This window comes from Mytilus trossulus, chromosome 8 (assembly GCF_036588685.1).
Source record: "Mytilus trossulus isolate FHL-02 chromosome 8, PNRI_Mtr1.1.1.hap1, whole genome shotgun sequence".
Taxonomy (NCBI): domain Eukaryota; kingdom Metazoa; phylum Mollusca; class Bivalvia; order Mytilida; family Mytilidae; genus Mytilus; species Mytilus trossulus.
This window is the reverse complement of record NC_086380.1, coordinates 78,491,801-78,509,712: the sequence shown is the minus strand read 5'-3', so window position 1 is coordinate 78,509,712 and position 17,912 is coordinate 78,491,801. Positions and strand designations below refer to the sequence as shown.

Below are 17,912 nucleotides of genomic sequence, written 5' to 3'. Positions count from 1 at the left end.
AGCCTATGCATTTATTAATTACAGTGTATACGCATTGCCAGAAACATGATTCCGAATACTTGTTAAACATTGTCTTGTTTATGTGATTTAAACATATTTTTTTTTTATTTTAGAAACTACTGCTACTAGATGTTATTCTTGGGTAAGACAGATCTTATATCTATTTGCCAAAGTTCTATTATTTGAATCATTTATCTTTTTATTGTAGTTTTGTTAAAGTATTGGTTTTATTTATAATGGGACGACACAACAACAAGTGTTTCTTCTTCGGCTGTTGTTTACTCTTTTATCTCTTATTTTAATTCCATACTCAATTTTTTTTACACAAGTTATAGCTTATCTCTATATAATATTAACACAAAGTACTTCAGATAATATCGAAAAAACATAGTAGGAATGCATTAAAAGCTATAACAATTTCAAAATTTGGAGTAATACATAAAACAATATAAAACTGGACTGAAGTGAAGAGTTGGAAAGTTGAATTCAGAATTCTATTTGATAGTTCTTTGTATTGCAATGTATAATCCTGTATATATTAATGGTAATAAAGTTACAAAGTATTTGATAAACTAAGCTCTGTCTTACTAAGGTAAGACTATGCTCATTAAATGTCTTTTATTGTTAAAGCCTAGGAGATGTCCACCTTGGAAGAGATGCATACAATTACCATGGTACCCATATTACAGATGTGTTCAAAGATGGGGATGGGGAAATTCAGGAAGTCCATGGAGAATGGGAATATATGGTAGTTGGAGTAGCTATGGTAGTGGCGGAGGCGGTTACGGAGGTGGTATGGGTGGTTATGGAAGTGGTGATATGGGTGGATATGGAGGTTACGGCAGCGGCATGAGTGGTTACGGAGGCGGCAGTATGGGTGGTTACGGAAGTGGCGGAATGGGTAGTTACGGAGGTGACATGGGTGGTCATGGAGGCGGCATGGGTGGAATTGGAGGTGGCGGTATGGGTGATTACGGAGATGGTGGCTATGGCTCTGGCGGTTATGGATCTGGTGGATATGGCGGTGGCGGTTATGGATCTGGTGGATATGGCGGTGGCGGTTATGGATATGGTGGTTATGGCGGTGGTGGTGGTGGTGGTGGCGGTTATGGACCTGGCAGCTATAGCAGAAAGAAAAGTGTTTGTAAGTATGAAATACGCCTCGATTATGAATATCTTTTTTCAATTAGTTAATATTTGTAAATCGAATAACTCTGAATTATTCCAAGCAGTTTAAACTGATCAATGCTGATGATTCTGTTCTACAGGAGATTAAAGTCAAAAGGGGGGTATTTTCTTTTATTTTTGCATTTTTCTGTATTATTTTAATATGTCAGTGACCACTGTGTATAGCAATTTGTAATTATTTGTAAACAAAAAAAAATGCAAGTTGGTTGAGTATATTTATGTGTATACAACACAGAAAAGCGAGAAAATAATTGAAATTGATAGAAAACAAAAAGCAACAATTGGTTTTGAAAATAAAGGGTAGATAACTAAAAGAACAATTGTCCTATCCCCTAGTACTTACATTATGCTATTGCACTTATTGAAGAACGTTTGAAACTATTTTTTAATACGTTATTCATTAGATATAATAGAAATATATCTATTTTTCAAACAAATATTTCGCAACGATTTCATCAAAACACACTTAGGTTAAAATTTGTCCTTTCTAAGTTTAATATTTAATGAAATATTGACAAAATTATTCACGAATGTTCGAGGACTAAAAAAGAAAACATGAGTTAAGAGACTTAACAGGGAATACCCAATTCATCTTATGTTTCCTCTTTCTTAAACGAACGAACAGTTTTATCACGTAAAATCTTATTCCAAATGATATTAAATAAAATATCTTTGAAATATAAAATTATGATTTAATCAACTTGTGTTTATTTCTTGCAGATTAAAGACAAAATGATTGAAATCACGACGACTGACCATTTTTTAAATATTTTATTGAATAAATTTGTATATTGAGTAGTACATGTCTTTTCTAACTTCTAACGTTATTCGCACAGTATTTGTTTCTAAATTTGGGAAGAAAAGATGGGAAAGTGATTAGAGGGGTATGAATAAAATTAAATATATCGGATGTAATAAAGGGAATGTCTGAATAAAACTGAAGATATCTGATGTGACAAGTAATGTGACAACTATCCACCTGAGACCAACGGACGGAGATTCTACATTATTACCATCCATTTGGTCCTTAACACTTCGAAAGAAATCCCATAATCAAATGTATATAGATAAAATGTATATATGTCACATATGTTCAAAATATTTATCAATTGCGAAAATAAGAAAGAGTAGTATGAATGACAATGTGACAAGGGCCACTTCCTTAGTTTTCTATGTTGTGTTATGTGTTCTATTGTTTGTTAGCTTGTCTTTTTAATTCTTATAGTAATCGAAGGTACCAGGATTATAATTTAGTACGCCAGACGCGCGTTACGTCTAAAATAAGACTCATCAGTGACGCTCATATCAAAATATTTAAAACGCCAAACAAGTTCAAAATTGAAGAGCATTGAGGATCTAAAATTTCTAAAAGTTGTGCCAAATTCGGCTACGGTAATCTATAAAGGCAACAGTAGTATACCGCTGTTCAAAACTCATAAATCCATGGACAAAACAAAATCGGGGTAACAAACTAAAACCGAGGGAAACGCATTAAATATAAGAGGAGAACAACGACACAACACTGAAATGTAACACACACAGAAACGGACCAAGCATCAGACAAAATCCCACGAGAATGACAAATATAACATCAAAACCAAATACATGAATTTGGGATAGGCAAGTACCGTGACACGTCTTATCGCAATGTGAATTTACACAAAATAAAAAGAGAAAACAAACGACGCAACGTCCAAATGTAACACACACAGAAACGAACAATAATATAACAATGGCCATCTTCCTGACTTGGTAAAGGACGCCTGGGATAAGAAAATCCTTAATTTAAAAAAAAATAAAAGTTATATAAACAGCAAATCTAGCCAGGCGTTGTCAGTTTATTTTCGATTTATGAGTTTGACTGTCCCTCTGGTATTTTTTCGCCCCACTTTTTAGAGACCAAATGAAAAAGAAATTAACAATTATAAGTTACTGTACGGTCTTCGACAATGCATAAAGGATGAACGATACTCAAATATGAAAAACAGCAATAAACGACAAATACTGAATTACTTTAGACAGGCATAAACAGAATGTGACGGGGTTGAGCTAGTTAGTTAGCATGCTACATTAGTTCCTATAGAATGTCACGGCCTAAAATCAAATCATTTGAGCAGTACTCAAAACACAACACAGAAAACCAAAGGCTAAGAACAATCAAAACCACGCCAAACAGTAAGACAATAACAATCAAAACCATGGGGTAAACAAAGACACACAAAACCAAAGGACATTTACATCAACAGTTATAAATAATAATTAGAAAAATAATGATGGAAGGTTATTATGACTGAGGAAGAAAATCAGATATGATTTCGGACACACTTTTTTATAATGGCCAATCAGCTCATGATGGCGATCGTAATATTTCTTGAGTGATGACCTTAATTTGATTGATTTATAGCCCTGTCTTAGCAACTTTTGAGAAAGCAGTATTCCTCTTTCATAAAAATTTACGTACTTTGAACTAGCTCTAGACTAACATATCAATCGAGACACATATTCTCCATATGCTGGGGCTGCTGACATGGTGCTACACAGAAATGGAAAGTTGACGATAGGAAAATTAAAATTATCGCGTTTGTCATAAAATCTGGTATTCAACCTACCATCAATAGTCATTTACAGAAAAAATGTCTAAATATGAAGCCGATTTATCTGTGTCAGTAGTATCTTTAATTTCAAGTTCACTTGAATATTTTAAATGATAGTGATCACTGGATATATTATTATTAAGAGACAGTACATCATCAATATACCGAAAGGTGAAATTAAAAGACTGTGCTAATTTCTTTTCTCCTTCTGTACAAGCCCTTGGATAAATCAATCTTCATAGGAATATAAAACAAATCTGCAGTAGAAGAGGAGTGTAATTGGTACCCATTGGGGTTCCAATAGTATGTTTGAAGACTAAAGCCCCAAATTCAACAAATATGTTGTCAATTAAAACATCCAGCATGGCAGTGATATCCTCGTCGGTATATTTTCTCCTTGACTCTGTATGATTTTCACAAAGTAAGCTGAATTCCAACCCAAAACTAGATATTTAAAACGTATAGTGCCCTTTTTGTTAAAGAAACGAAGTAACATGAATCCTAAAATAAATTGGGTGATCCATAGTGCCCCGATCCTGGAAACAGATTTGGTTCCATTGTGACATTCTTCGCGTTGCTCATGTAAGTATAAACCCGGTCTTATTCTGTTTTTAACATTCACAGGGAAAAAGGGCACGAGATTGAACATGCAACTGGAACATATCCGTTGTCGTCTGTGAAACCGATATCCCATTCAGGTTAACAAACTCGTAATGGCACCCTTTAACTTACAAGTTACGTTTAAGGCTTCTTTATGAGAAAAAAAGTTTGAAATATATCAAGACAGTCATCTCTCTATCTATTTTTTTAATAAAAACCTGACATGTAGGGTTTTTGTCGCCCGTATGACACTTCAGTTCTAAACCAAAAAACAATCATGTTGGACCCTTCACATCCCTATGACATAAGTGTTCATCTCTATCACTAGACTTAATAATACAACATCCAATGCTGGACTTTATTTTTTACACTTGGGATTTTCTCATTCTAGAGAAAGAAAACTCGTTTTTGAGGAAAAAAACAACATACGCACAAAAATTAAACTAATTAAAAGGTTCGTGGTGTGTTGATAACCATGACCCTCACTTGTCATCCCATGCAGATATTAGAAGTAGGTGGTAGACAGATCAGAAAAGTTCAAGGAACACCATTCGACATATCCGTCTTGAGCTACTGCCAAATATGCTGAAAGTCATCAAATCCAGTAGTTGTTATGTCCAGCATATTATCTGAAATGTTTGAATTTTTTGTAACAGATTTACGAACAAATAGATTGAATGAAAAAATCATACTCCAAAACCATTGCAATTAATTATAAAGACAATCATTGACCATGGACAGAGTCCATACACTAATGGCAGTTTTAGATAATTGATTTCTAATTTTTACGAAAATAAATAGAAACATGTAATACAAATCTTTTGAAAATTTATTATTTCGGTCTGTCGTTTCCTAATTGCAATTTGTTGTTCTTGTTTTCTACATTCGTGAATGCTTAAGTGACATTGTCCAAAATGGTTCATTAAGATAGCATTGTTGAGGTTATTAAAAAAAACACTTTTATCATTTATATACTCTTAAGTAGTACGTTCGAACCCTGCACGTGACAGACACATTCGTCTTCATTTTAATTGACTAGTGTGTATGTCAAAGGAGTTCCGAATGGTGAAATCAAAACCATTCCTTCGGACGCCATCACGAGTTGGTTGACAGTTATGGAATAACCATTTCACAGATGATATCGGATATGGTTATAATGTCTGAACTACAATGCACTTACCTTTTCACCACGAATGTGACCTACCGAATTGGACTATTTACGGGTTTGAAATAAAATGAACAACTCGACGGGTGCCAAATGTGGAGCAGTATTGTATGTGCCCAGTATTTGATGGGGTACTTGTTGCTTAGTCTTTAGTTTTCTATGTTCTGTCTTGTGTACTATTATTTGTCTATTAATTTTTAGTCATGGCGTTGTCAGCTGATTTTCGATCTATGAGTTTGACTGTCCCTCTGGTATCTTTCGTCCCCCTTTTACAACTCGTACGCAATGTGTGGTGGTGATATTATGGATTATAATGGTTTATTGGTAAATCAAGTAGTCAGATATTTTATTATCAAAATATAATTGATATATAAATTATTCCATAGGTACATATGTTTGGTTATTTAGGTTCTGCATTACCTGCAGAACAAACTGGAAATGGTATAGCAAATTCTATACCAACATGACCAAGTCAGGAATATGAAAGTTGTTATCTCTGCATTTGATGTGTTTGACTTTTGTTTTGCCGTTTGATTAGAGCCTTTCTTTTTTTTCTATATTAATTAAAATGGTGTTTAACGAATCCGGAAATTTTGTTACGATCCAGGTAAACTTATGCAACATCTGAACAATATGTCATTGCATAAGTTCATGCTTTTTTTACTATCAATGACGTCATTTTACTCAATCAAATGGATTCTGGATGAGTACAGCTAATTGAATGACAGGGTCTCACCAACTTATAATACGTCAGTGCAAAATTTATCGTATAATGTAAATTTTAGTATACATGTAATTGTACCTGCAACTTGTATTTTTTGTATCATCACGCAACAGTAGACAACAAAGTTATGGCGTTTCCATATATTACAGTTGACCTATGTATGATTAGCAAAATCAAACACTCAAACACTCAAACAAATCAGACGAATGGATAACAACTCTCATATTCCTGACTTGGTACAGACATTTTCGTGTGTAGAAAATGGTGGATTAAATCTGGTCTCATAGCTAGGTTTTATGTAAGGTTGTTTTCTCCTAGCAGTAACGTTACTTATCTCTGCTAATATTTTGCATTTTGATTGAAAACATAGTGTTATCATACTTCTTTTTAACCAGTGCCATAATAAAAGTTTGTTTTGAGTCAAGTTATCTCTAATTAAGCTAAGAAAGAAGGAACACTACACAAAATAAAAACACGGTCGTAGTATTTAATACACACGTTCAGGTTGACACCATATTTAAACACTACAATAGCTCTAGTTCAAAACTTTTATCTAGCATATTGGTATGGAATGTTTTTATCGTGAACCAATTTCAAGAAATACATGTTTCTTAAATAGTGGGAAAATATTGCCTTATGTAAAACAAAAACAAAAATAGTGGCATGAATTACAAAATAGATTTACTGATTAAATCAAATTTATTTCATATTACACTCTTATTATCAGGTAAGTCGTTGTAACCTTCATCTTTGTGATCAATCTGCAAAAATAACATCATGTAAAATCAAAAACCATACATTACATGAGTTTTTATGTGTAATTTCCCAAAATACTATTTGAACATATTTTATTTTAACTTGACGTGATTCCGTTTGCGCAATTTCATAATCAGCAGAAAGCTGTTTTAAAAACGTAAAAGATGCTCTTAGTACTATATTTGTTTATTCTGACAACGAAGTCAAAGGACATCAAAAACAACTAGAAATATACAACTTACACTTTAAATATAGTTATAATGAGTGAAACATTTCTGATTATAATTTATAAAAATTTCTTTAAGAAAGGCGTATTCAAACTCATCAGTCGAAAAAGAAAGCTATGCCATGGGTAATAAATATAAAAGACTACAACACAATGTGGAGCAGGATCTGCTTACCCTTCAGGAGCACTTGTGTCCTGTTAAATTGTTATACGATGATGACTGATGTTCCCATATTTTGACTATTTTATTGATTGTGACTGTTTATTTAACGCATCATGTAAATGTAACGGAATTTGATGAGACTGTTATTAAAGTGAGAGGGTTAGCGCTATAGAACCAGGTTTAATCCACCATTTTCTACATTTGAAAATGCCTGTACCAAGTCAGGAATATGACAGTTCTTGTCCATTCGTTTTTGATGCGTTTTGTTTTTTGATTTTGCCATGTGATTATGGACTTTCCAAATTGATTTTCCTCTAAGTTCAGTATTTTTGTGATTTTACTTTTTGATATCCACCCTAGTTTGTGATGGGGTTCGTGTTGTGTAAATGCATTCTTTAGTTTTCTATGTTGTGTCATGTGTACTATTGTAATATTATCTTAACCATATGTCATACTTACAACCTCCCTTCCTTCCATAATTACCACCTTGGTTACCCCATACTCCACCGGTTTGCCTTCCCCAGATTCCGCCTCTCCTAGGACCACCCCACCTTTGAGCACAGTAGTAATATGGGTACCATTGTGTTGGAATACATTGCTTCCATGGTGCACATACCCTAGGCTAATCATAGAAATAATACAGATATGATGAGTGATTACGATTGATATTCGAAATTAATAAAAGTGTGTATATCTATAACAATTCCAATTTATTCCTATTAAGTGTACAATGATTGTGTTCCAGTGTGGTATTTAGTGACAACAGACTTTCAAAACGAGGATAAGTTGTTGAATGTTGAAAATGTGTTATGAAAAGTTTGGAATATGACAATTATGTTGTATTATCATAATGACAGTTAATAATTGTTTTAGCATTACAGGTTTTTGAATTAAAATAGCAAAGACAAAATAGCACTAAAGAAATAAGTTAAAAAATGGAAAATATTAAAGTTCTATCTTACCCATGAATTGCATCTTGCAGTTGTTCCTAAAATAATAAGTAATTATTAATAGATAGATAGCACCAATGCCACATAAAAAGACAATGGACCTAAAATATAACACGGTATGTGGAGCAGGATTGGATTATCCTTCCGGAGCACCTAAGTGAGATCACCTCCAGTTTTTGGTGGTATTTGTGTTGCTTAGTTTTAAGTTTTCTATGTTGTGAACTATTATTTGTCTTTTTGTCTTTTCTTTTTTCAGCCATCATTGACCATGAAGTTGTTATCTTATTTTTCATCCATGAGTTTGAAAGTCCCTTTAGTATATTCCGCCCCTTTTTCGGACAATTCCAATGTAAACATTATCGCAACAATAAGAAAAAGATGTTGTACACGTCAACGAGAGAGAAACAAATTGTACTGTACACAAATAAACCAAAAAATATAGGTACACACTGTTTCATCATGAAGCGCCTAAGGCATGTTAAGCATGCAAGTATATATATTGATACTAAGACATGCAAATATACTCAAATCAATATGTAGAATAATTGAAATAATGTGGAATTTTTTTTTTTGTGGAACACAAATTTTCGTAAATTTAATGGTAACAGGAAAACTACGAAATTAAATAACAAATTGTATAGACTTGTCCACAAACATGTTAGTGTTCCTTAATCCACGAAAACTGATACCCACGAAATTAAATGAATCCAAAGTATATTATAGGAGTGCTAATATATAAACACCATCAATTAAAGTGTGCTTATAGTATTTTTTTCCTATTAACATATCCTTAGTATCCAATCATGTAACCAATTGAGCATACCAACAATATTGCATTGTATCTTTACTCTAGGTATCCATTAACGTAAGACAATGAAGAGAAATTAAATTTATTTACATGACGTGGATTAAATTTGGATGGTAAATAGTAAAATCACAAAATACCTAACTCCGAGAAAAGCCTCTCTCGTCAGGGATATCTTCTATTATAAGTTATATGGTTCGCTACTGACCCTCTACGGATCCATAGAGGGTTAGAAAAATCCATAGGGGGTGAGGCCGGAGGCCGAATCCCATATGAATTTTATCACCCTATGGTTCCGTAGGGGGTCAGTAGTTAGTACAACGAATTTATCGGACGCAGGACTTTTTCTGCGTCGTTTTGTTGGAAAATAAAGAATGAAACACAGCAACATTAATAGATGATGTCGCCATTAACGCGTCATGACCCCATATGAAACTTACTAACCCCAAACGGTCTCATAGGGGGTCAACACATGACGGCGTTTAACCAATCACAACGTGATAATTCATCTGTGGTCCGATAAATAAATGCGATCATTTTCATTTTTCAAGAATGTAACTATAAAGATAAAGTTTTGTTTTGACATCTTAATATTATCTTATACATGATTGAAATCATACCTTGTATTGCTATTCCAAACAGGAAAATGGCGAAGAACAGACAAGTGATTGGTTTCATGGTTAGCTAAAATGAAAGATACAAGTTATGTATATACATATATAGTATATATTAGTTATATTTGCATTCAAATATTTGCATTCAAACTTTGTTTGTGAAACCACTCCCCCCTAACTTGTTTAATTGAATAGAACAAATGAATAGAAATATTGCGCATGGTCATGTAAGATACCAAAAATGAAATGATTGTTTAACCCTTATTAAAGTATGGTTGTGGTTAAAAATGGTAAGTAGTTTAATTTCATGTATATTGTATATTAAAGATAGTGATATCATATAGCAGTATACTGTGCAAGTTCCGTGCAGTTATTTGAATTCTGTCCTTCAAGATCACTTATCTAATCTGTTGTCAATAAACTCATCATAGATACCAGGACTAAATTTTGTATATACGCCAGACGCGCGTTTTGTCTCATCAGTGACGCTCGAATCCAAAAAAGTTTAAAAAAAAGCCAAATAAAGTACGAAGCTGAAGAGCATTGAGGACGCATGTTACTAATGACGTAAGATTATTAAAGATAATGTTTTCTTCTTAATGATATTGTCTTCATGTTTTTAATAGTCTTTTTTGTGTCTTCCTTCCCGTCTATTTTTCTTAATAAACATTTATTTCTCCTAGATATACATGATAAGGAAGATGTGGTGTCAGTGCCAATGAGACACATCCATCCTAATAACAATTTATAAAAGTATACCATTATAGGACATTGTACGGCCTTCAAAACATTTTTTTAAATTAATTCCATGGAAAAATAGAAATGAAATTTTTAATATCGACAAAAACTGATGTCTTAAGTTATCATTGTATTAATAAGACACTGAAATTTAAAATAATTGAAAACCATGCTTTTATTACCTTTAAGTTCGTGCAGAAAACGTATGTCTACTGTTAGCCCTTTTATAACAGTTTTAGCTTAAAACACCGATTTACAACGATATACTTGAAAATGTTTCTAAACATATAATGCCTTACCTTGTTGGGAGGAGTGAACTGTAAATAATAAATATTCAACTTGTATTTATAGTAAAACATCATTGACCAATAAAACCGCAATATGGCAAAGGTGGTTATGTCACGAAATTGTTGAGTAGTTTGATATGCATCAAAATATTGTTTTTGTTTATTGATAGATCACTCTATGCTTAATAAGTCGATTTTTATTCTAAACATTTGTAAATTTGTTGTTTATTACTAAGAGGATGCAGAATTTTTGTACATTACATGCGTTTTTAGTAATAGAATTTACCACAAATCATTTAACTTTTCTTTACTTTTTAGCAGATTATATTTCATGTACTTTAATTGCTGAACAAGACGTAAACAAATCAAATGCAAAAAGTATGAAAGTAAAAACAATACAGATTCACGTTTCAAAACATACAACCGTACTATAAATAGGAGATCAAGATTTGATAATTACATTCCCGTATCAAGGATCTAGATACAAGGTAAGTACAAATAGTTTTAGAATATAGAATCATTTATAATAAAGATTAAAACTACCAGCTATTCGTAATAGGGATAACATAAATTAAAAGGTATCTTTTGAAATGAGACAAAAGACATAAAAGCATGGCTTGACGATGAAAAAGAAATTTATTTTCATGACATACCAATTTCCTGGGAATTGCTTTTGAAACATTTTGTGGACTGTCGAATTCATCTCGACGGTATTCCAAAAATCAGAAGGGTTTGACACAATTGCGTCTTACCCTTCTGATTTCGAATCTGTTTATTTTTTTGAAATTCCCGGTATATAATATTAAGAAATCATTTGTTTTATCTGGTTCTAATTTTCATATATTTACACAAATTGAATTACTTATAAATGGCTTTTTAATTTAATATGTTGTTTATTTTTCTGATGGAGGTAAATTCAAAATAAATGTTTCGGTCAAAGAAACGACGGTTATTTTCAAAAATTATTTAAAAATCATTGCTAAAATAATAATAAGAAAACAAAAAGCTATTCGAAATAGGACACTACCAGATTAGCAATTTGAGCACCAATAAATCTGAGAGTGAAACCAGGTATTTTGTAAGAAAAAAAAGGTTCAATTGCAAAACGCTACATATATGCAATGCGCGTTCTAGGAAATCATCTGATAGCCGGTTTCAAAGATTACTGTCAACACCATTTAAGCAACATAAACCAATAGCGTTTTGAAATTGGACCTTTTTTTTCTTACATGGTATACTATTTATAGTACGGTTGTATTTATTGAAACGTGAATCAGTTATGTTTTTACTTTCATACTTTTTGTATTTGATTTGTTTATGTCTTGTTCATCAATTAAAGAACATTAAATATAATATACCAATAAGTAAAGAAAAGTTAAACAGAAATCTTCTTTTTGCATTGATTTTTAAGACAACTGGTTGTGGTTGTTGTGTGTTTATTGGTGTGCATGTAATAGTTATGTGTAATGGATGGATACATTGTATGTTTATTGGTGTGCATGTAATAGTTATGTGTAATGGATGGATACATTGTTGTATGTGTATTGGTGTACATGTAATAGTTATGTGTAATGGATGGATACATTGTTGTATGTGTATTGGTGTACATGTAATAGTTATGTGTAATGGATGGATACATTGTTGTATGTGTATTGGTGTACATGTAATAGTTATGTGTAATGGATGGATACATTGTATTCCATAGTCAATGTGTTTGCTTAAAGCATTGGTTGGATATTACAAAAATAAAGGAATTTTGTATATCTATTGAAATAAATATTTAATAAATTCCCCACTTTACTTTTCAGCAAAGGAATACTTCAACATTGTTTTAGCTCACCATGCAGCCCATCACTTGTCTGTTCGTCGGCATTTTCCTGTTCGGAATAGCAATACAAGGTATGATTTCAATCATGTCTTTTAATCTTATTTCAAATTTCCGACTGAAGGAAAAAAATGATAGTATTCTCGGTTTCACTTTTTTTTTGACAGGTTGTATCCGAATTTAATAAACTTCTTCTTTACAAAATCGCTTCTAGTCACAGTTTATTCTCAAACAAATTTATTCCTGTTAATGATTGAAAGGGGATTTTTTTTCTCTTATATATGTCCGAGTTTAAAAGATAGTACAATTAAGGACAGCAATAGTATGCCTTGTCCTATTTCTAGTATTCCCGTGATATTTCGAACCTGCAACACATATTGATTCTCAAATGTTTACATAATATATTTACATCGTAATTTGTAAAGTAACAATAGCCTTTTATTGAATGGGTTTACCCAGGCTTATTAGATAACGAACTTGGTATGAACATTTGCACAATCATTTTTATTAAGTATATTTTAATTTTAGAAGTCTTGAAAAAAATGCCATGTTAAGAAAATGCGTTGTCAGTTTTTTTTTAGATTTATGAGTTTGACTGTCTCTTTGGTATCTTTCGTCCCTCTTTTCAGAAAACCGTTTTTATAAAAGGTAAACATGATACACAGTTCTTGCTAGGGAACATGTATTTCGTCGTCGGTAAAAGTCTGTCATTTATTAGTCATCTTTAAAGCATGTTCAACATGCAGTCTTAAACAGAAGATGCATCTACATGTACATGGGCGATGCCACTGCTGGTGGACGTTTCGTCCTCGAGGGTATCACCAGTCCAGTAGTCAACACTTCGGTGTTGACATAAATATCAATAATGTGGTCATTCGTACAAACCTTTTAATTCTTCGAAAAACTAAGGATTTTCTTATCCCTGGCATAGATTACCTTAGCCGTATTTGACACAACTTTTTGGAAGTTTGGATCCTCAATGCTCTTCAACTTTTGACATTTTTAACTTAATAAATATTTTATAAGAGCGTCACTGATGAGTCTCATGTAGACGAAAAGCGCGTCTGGCGTATTGAATTATAATCCTAGTACCTTTGATAAGTATATAAACAATATGTCTAGCGCTGGATCATTAATGTTTGATATGTAATAAAGTTCTCGTACCGCATTGTCTTATATGTGCTATTGCTGTTATCTATTCTCATTTATTTTTCATTTTAGAAATAACTGCTACTAGATGCTATTCATGGGTAAGATCGAAATTATACATAACTTCCAGGCTCCTATTATTTTCAGCGTTTATTTTTTTATGTTTAGCATGATTAGTTTTTTTAATACTTACTTGATAAAAAAAATATGTATTCTCTGATAAACTCGTGGAGAACTTTTTCATACAACAAAAATAATCGGTAGTGTCATGCTGAATACTACTGGCCGTTCTGATTTAAAACACAAAAAATAATTCCATTGGAAATTCATTGCAAAGTATTTCTAAAACAAATACTGTGGATTCATTTATTTTCGTGGATATCAATTTTCGTGGAATGCTAAAAACTTGTATATTCGTGGATATTTGATTTCGTGGTTTTTCCAATCTCTGTATAAAAAGCCTTTTCAAAATATGTTATTCGTTGATCATTTGAATCCGTAGTTCACCGGTACCCACGAAACCCGCGAAAATTGGTATCAAACGAATAATAAGAAAATAGGACTTATCTATATTGGTCAATCATCTACATAAATATACTTATATATTTTATAAAAAATAACTCTACCTGTTTAACACTTTTTCATGTGTTGTTTATTTTTTTTGTCATACATATATCATGTTTGCATTTTAACCTTCAGGGTTTCGCTGTTCAAAATAAAGTATTATTTATTTTAGCCTAGGGCATGTCCACCGTGGAAGAGATGCATTACACTCCCATGGTACCCATATTACAGATGTGTTCAAAGATGGGGATGGGGAAATTCAGGAAGTCCATGGAGAATGGGAATTTATGGTAGTTGGAGTAGCTACGGCAGTGGCGGAGGGGGTTACGGAGGTGGTATGGGTTATGGAAGTGGTGGCATGGGTGGTTATGGCGGTGGCATGGGAAGTTATGGAGGCGGTGGCATGGGAGGTTATGGAGGCGGTGGCATGGGAGATTATGGAGGCAGCGGCATGGGTGGTTACGGAGGAGGCGGTATGGGTGGATATGGAGGAGGCAGTATGGGTGGTTATGGAGGTTACGGCGGTGGCATGGGTGGTATTGGAGGCGGTGGTATGGGTGGTTATGGAGGGTACGGTGGCGGCATGGGTGGTATTGGAGGTAGTGGTATGGGGGGTTACGGAGATGGCGGTTATGGCTCTGGTGGTTATGGATCTAGCAGTGGTGGTTACGGATCTGGCGGTGGCGGTTATGGATCTGGCGGTGGCGGTTATGGATCTGGCAGTTATGGCAGAAAGAAAAGTGTTTGTAAGTATGAAATACGCCTTGATTATGGGAATTTTCATAATATCATAAATAAAACTATTGTAAATGCTGTTGCATTGGTATCACTAAAGTTTCATCGTTATCTTGACTGAAATCGCATATCTTTGAATAATACAAAACAGTTTTAACAGATACATACTGATGAATATATTGCAATAGGTACTTTTGGGGCTGGACAATTTTTTTTTTCAATCCTTCCTTTTCAAAAATTCGTTTTTTTATGGTTTTCTATTACTTTCAATTTTATTTTTCTGTATCGTATAATATATCAGTGGCTCATGTGTATAGCAAATTAAAATTGATAGTAAATAGCAAAAGCAAGTTGTTCATGTTGTTTTAGTATTTTTATGTTCATACAACAAATTAAAAAAGGGCAAAAATAATTGAATTTGATAGAAAACGAAAATAACTAACGGATTTTGGGGAAAAAAAGGGGGAAGGACTAAAAACAATTGTCATGTCCCCTAGTACATATGCTATTTCACTATTAAGAACGTTTCAAACTATTTTCTAATCATATTATTTATTAATTATATATATATCTTTCTTTTTAAACTAAGAATTCGCAATGATTTTAAAATACACATTTTTCAAATATAACTGCAATTATATACATTTACGTGAGTTATTATCCTTAGGTTAACAGTTGTTTTATATAAGAGAGACTACTTCCTCTTCATCTTTCGAAGTTATATATTAAATGAAGTTTTTGGCAAAATTATGCACGTACGCGCACGGACTGAAAAGAAAACATACGTTAAGAGACTTTTAAACTGCAATACCATTTCATCATGTCCTAAATAAACGAACAGTTTTATCGCGTAAATATTATTGAAAGAATACTTGTATATTTTGTTGTGTTTCAACAATACGTATCAATGAAATGTGCAACAAAACCCGATTTAATCAGCATGTATTTATTCCTTGCAGATTAGAGACAAAAAGATGGAAAAAACGACGACTGACCAATTTTTTATTATGTTTACTGATTGATTAAATTTGTATATTGAGGAGTACATGTATTTTCTAACTTAAGCCAGCGTTTTTCTCGCAGTATTTCATTTAATAAGTTTTTGGGAAAAAAGGGGTATGAATAAAACATTACAAATAGGATGTGATTGGGGGTTATGAATAAAACTGCAGATATCAGATATAAGGGGAAGGTATGAATAAAAGACATGATATCTGATGTGATTAACGATGTATCAACTATCCACCTGAGACCAACGGATGAAGGTTATCATTGATAAACATCATTTTTAGTACTTACTACTTCATATATGGAACTCCGTACCCAAAATATAAATATATAAATAAAATATGTCTATCACACAAGTTCGAATATAAATCAATTGTAAAAATAGAAGACGTGGTATGAGCGCCAACGAGACAACTCTTTACCAGACTCTAACTGACATACAAGTTAACTACAGGTCACCGTACGGTATTCAACAATGTGCATCACACATACCGCATAGTCAGTATAAATAAAACCCGAAATGACAAATGTTTAATCATTCAAACGAGATAAATGACGGATTGCTTTATGTACAAACCATGAACGAAATAAAGATATGATTTACAGTAATAAAAGACAAGCACTTATATTTTACTTTTAACAGACACTTACATAATGTGACGGGGTTGAACTTGTTTGTTGGTATGCTATATGATTCCCTAGCGTTCCCTACAGAATGCCATGGCCAAAATCAAATCATTTTCATTATAAAATACAACACAGAAAACCAAAGGCTGAGCACCATGAACCCCATCAAAAATGTTGTTTAACCAAAGTGCCCCAAAATGGTCAGCAGATCCTGCTCCAAATTTGGCATCCAACGTATTGCTCATGTAAGTAGGAAACCGGTGATAAGTCTTATTTTGTTTTCAACATTCATAGAGAAAACAGTGACGGGGTTGAAGTTACTTCTGGAATCTATCCGATTATATCTGTGGAATAAATATTCCATAACGTTAAACCAACTCGTAATGGCATCAATAAAATTCGAAAGTTTCTTTTAAGGCTTCGTATTTACATCACGTAACTTTGGCCCTTTTGATTAAATTCTTTCCTTAGTTTGAAATTAGATATATAAACTATAGCACGTTGGAAAACTTTCCATTCATAGCACATGAATGTCAATATGTATCACTAGACTTACAACACGAACCCGAACTGGACACTTTGTCTGAATGGATCAAAGCTATTCGATCATGCATTCAGAGGCGCATACAAAAACTAAGATGTAATATGAGTACTAGAGTTTCTAACCCTTTCAAGAATCCGGAGGTTGTGGATGCTTTATCCTCTTTGCATGACAAATATGTCGTTGTTCCGGCAGATAAAGCCTCCAATAATATTGTCTTCATATGTAAAAACATTATTTGCAATGTCTCACTACAGAGCTTGGAATTGATCAAACTACTGGTAATCCTACATATTCTTTAACATCATTTACCAAGGATGAAATTTTACAAAATCATCAATCTGTCCTTCTTTCTTTTGGTATCAACATCAAAGAAAACGAAGAAAACTTGCCCTCATTATACTGGATACCTAAATTACACAAAACTCCATATAAAGAACGATACATAGCTGGGTCTTCAAAATGTTCGACTAAACATCTTTCTAAAGTATTGACTACTATTCTTTCTACAGTTAAAGATGGGCTTCAAAAATATTGTGAGAAGATATATTCTACCAGTGGTGTTAACCAGATGTGGATTCTCAAAAATTCGAAAGATCTACTGCTTAACCTTCGATCACAATCTTTGCAATTTTGCAGCAACATAAAAACTT

The 17,912-nt window shown here is 32.9% G+C and overlaps 2 protein-coding genes across 2 annotated transcripts; both read left to right on the top strand.

Annotated features, from left to right (window-relative positions):
• The first annotated feature begins 600 nt into the window (after positions 1 to 600).
• Positions 601 to 1,913, top strand: LOC134728045 (acanthoscurrin-2-like). Its single transcript, XM_063592444.1, has 2 exons — positions 601 to 1,144; positions 1,909 to 1,913. The coding sequence occupies exons 1-2, from the start codon at positions 601 to 603 to the stop codon at positions 1,911 to 1,913; spliced, it is 549 nt and encodes a 182-aa protein (XP_063448514.1).
• A 10,688-nt stretch (positions 1,914 to 12,601) lies between these two features.
• Positions 12,602 to 16,126, top strand: LOC134682150 (acanthoscurrin-2-like). Its single transcript, XM_063541724.1, has 4 exons — positions 12,602 to 12,709; positions 13,857 to 13,885; positions 14,521 to 15,094; positions 16,043 to 16,126. The coding sequence occupies exons 1-4, from the start codon at positions 12,652 to 12,654 to the stop codon at positions 16,045 to 16,047; spliced, it is 666 nt and encodes a 221-aa protein (XP_063397794.1). The 5' UTR covers positions 12,602 to 12,651; the 3' UTR covers positions 16,048 to 16,126.
• The last annotated feature ends 1,786 nt before the right edge of the window (positions 16,127 to 17,912 follow it).

Coding starts and splice junctions, on each gene's coding strand:
- LOC134682150 (XM_063541724.1), top strand. CDS start 12,652: ATGCAGCCCATCACTTGTCTGTTCGTCGGCATTTTCCTGTTCGGAATA. Junction 12,710..13,856: donor GTTCGGAATAGCAATACAAG/GTATGATTTCAA, acceptor TTTTCATTTTAG/AAATAACTGCTACTAGATGC. Junction 13,886..14,520: donor CTACTAGATGCTATTCATGG/GTAAGATCGAAA, acceptor TATTTATTTTAG/CCTAGGGCATGTCCACCGTG.
- LOC134728045 (XM_063592444.1), top strand. CDS start 601: ATGCTCATTAAATGTCTTTTATTGTTAAAGCCTAGGAGATGTCCACCT.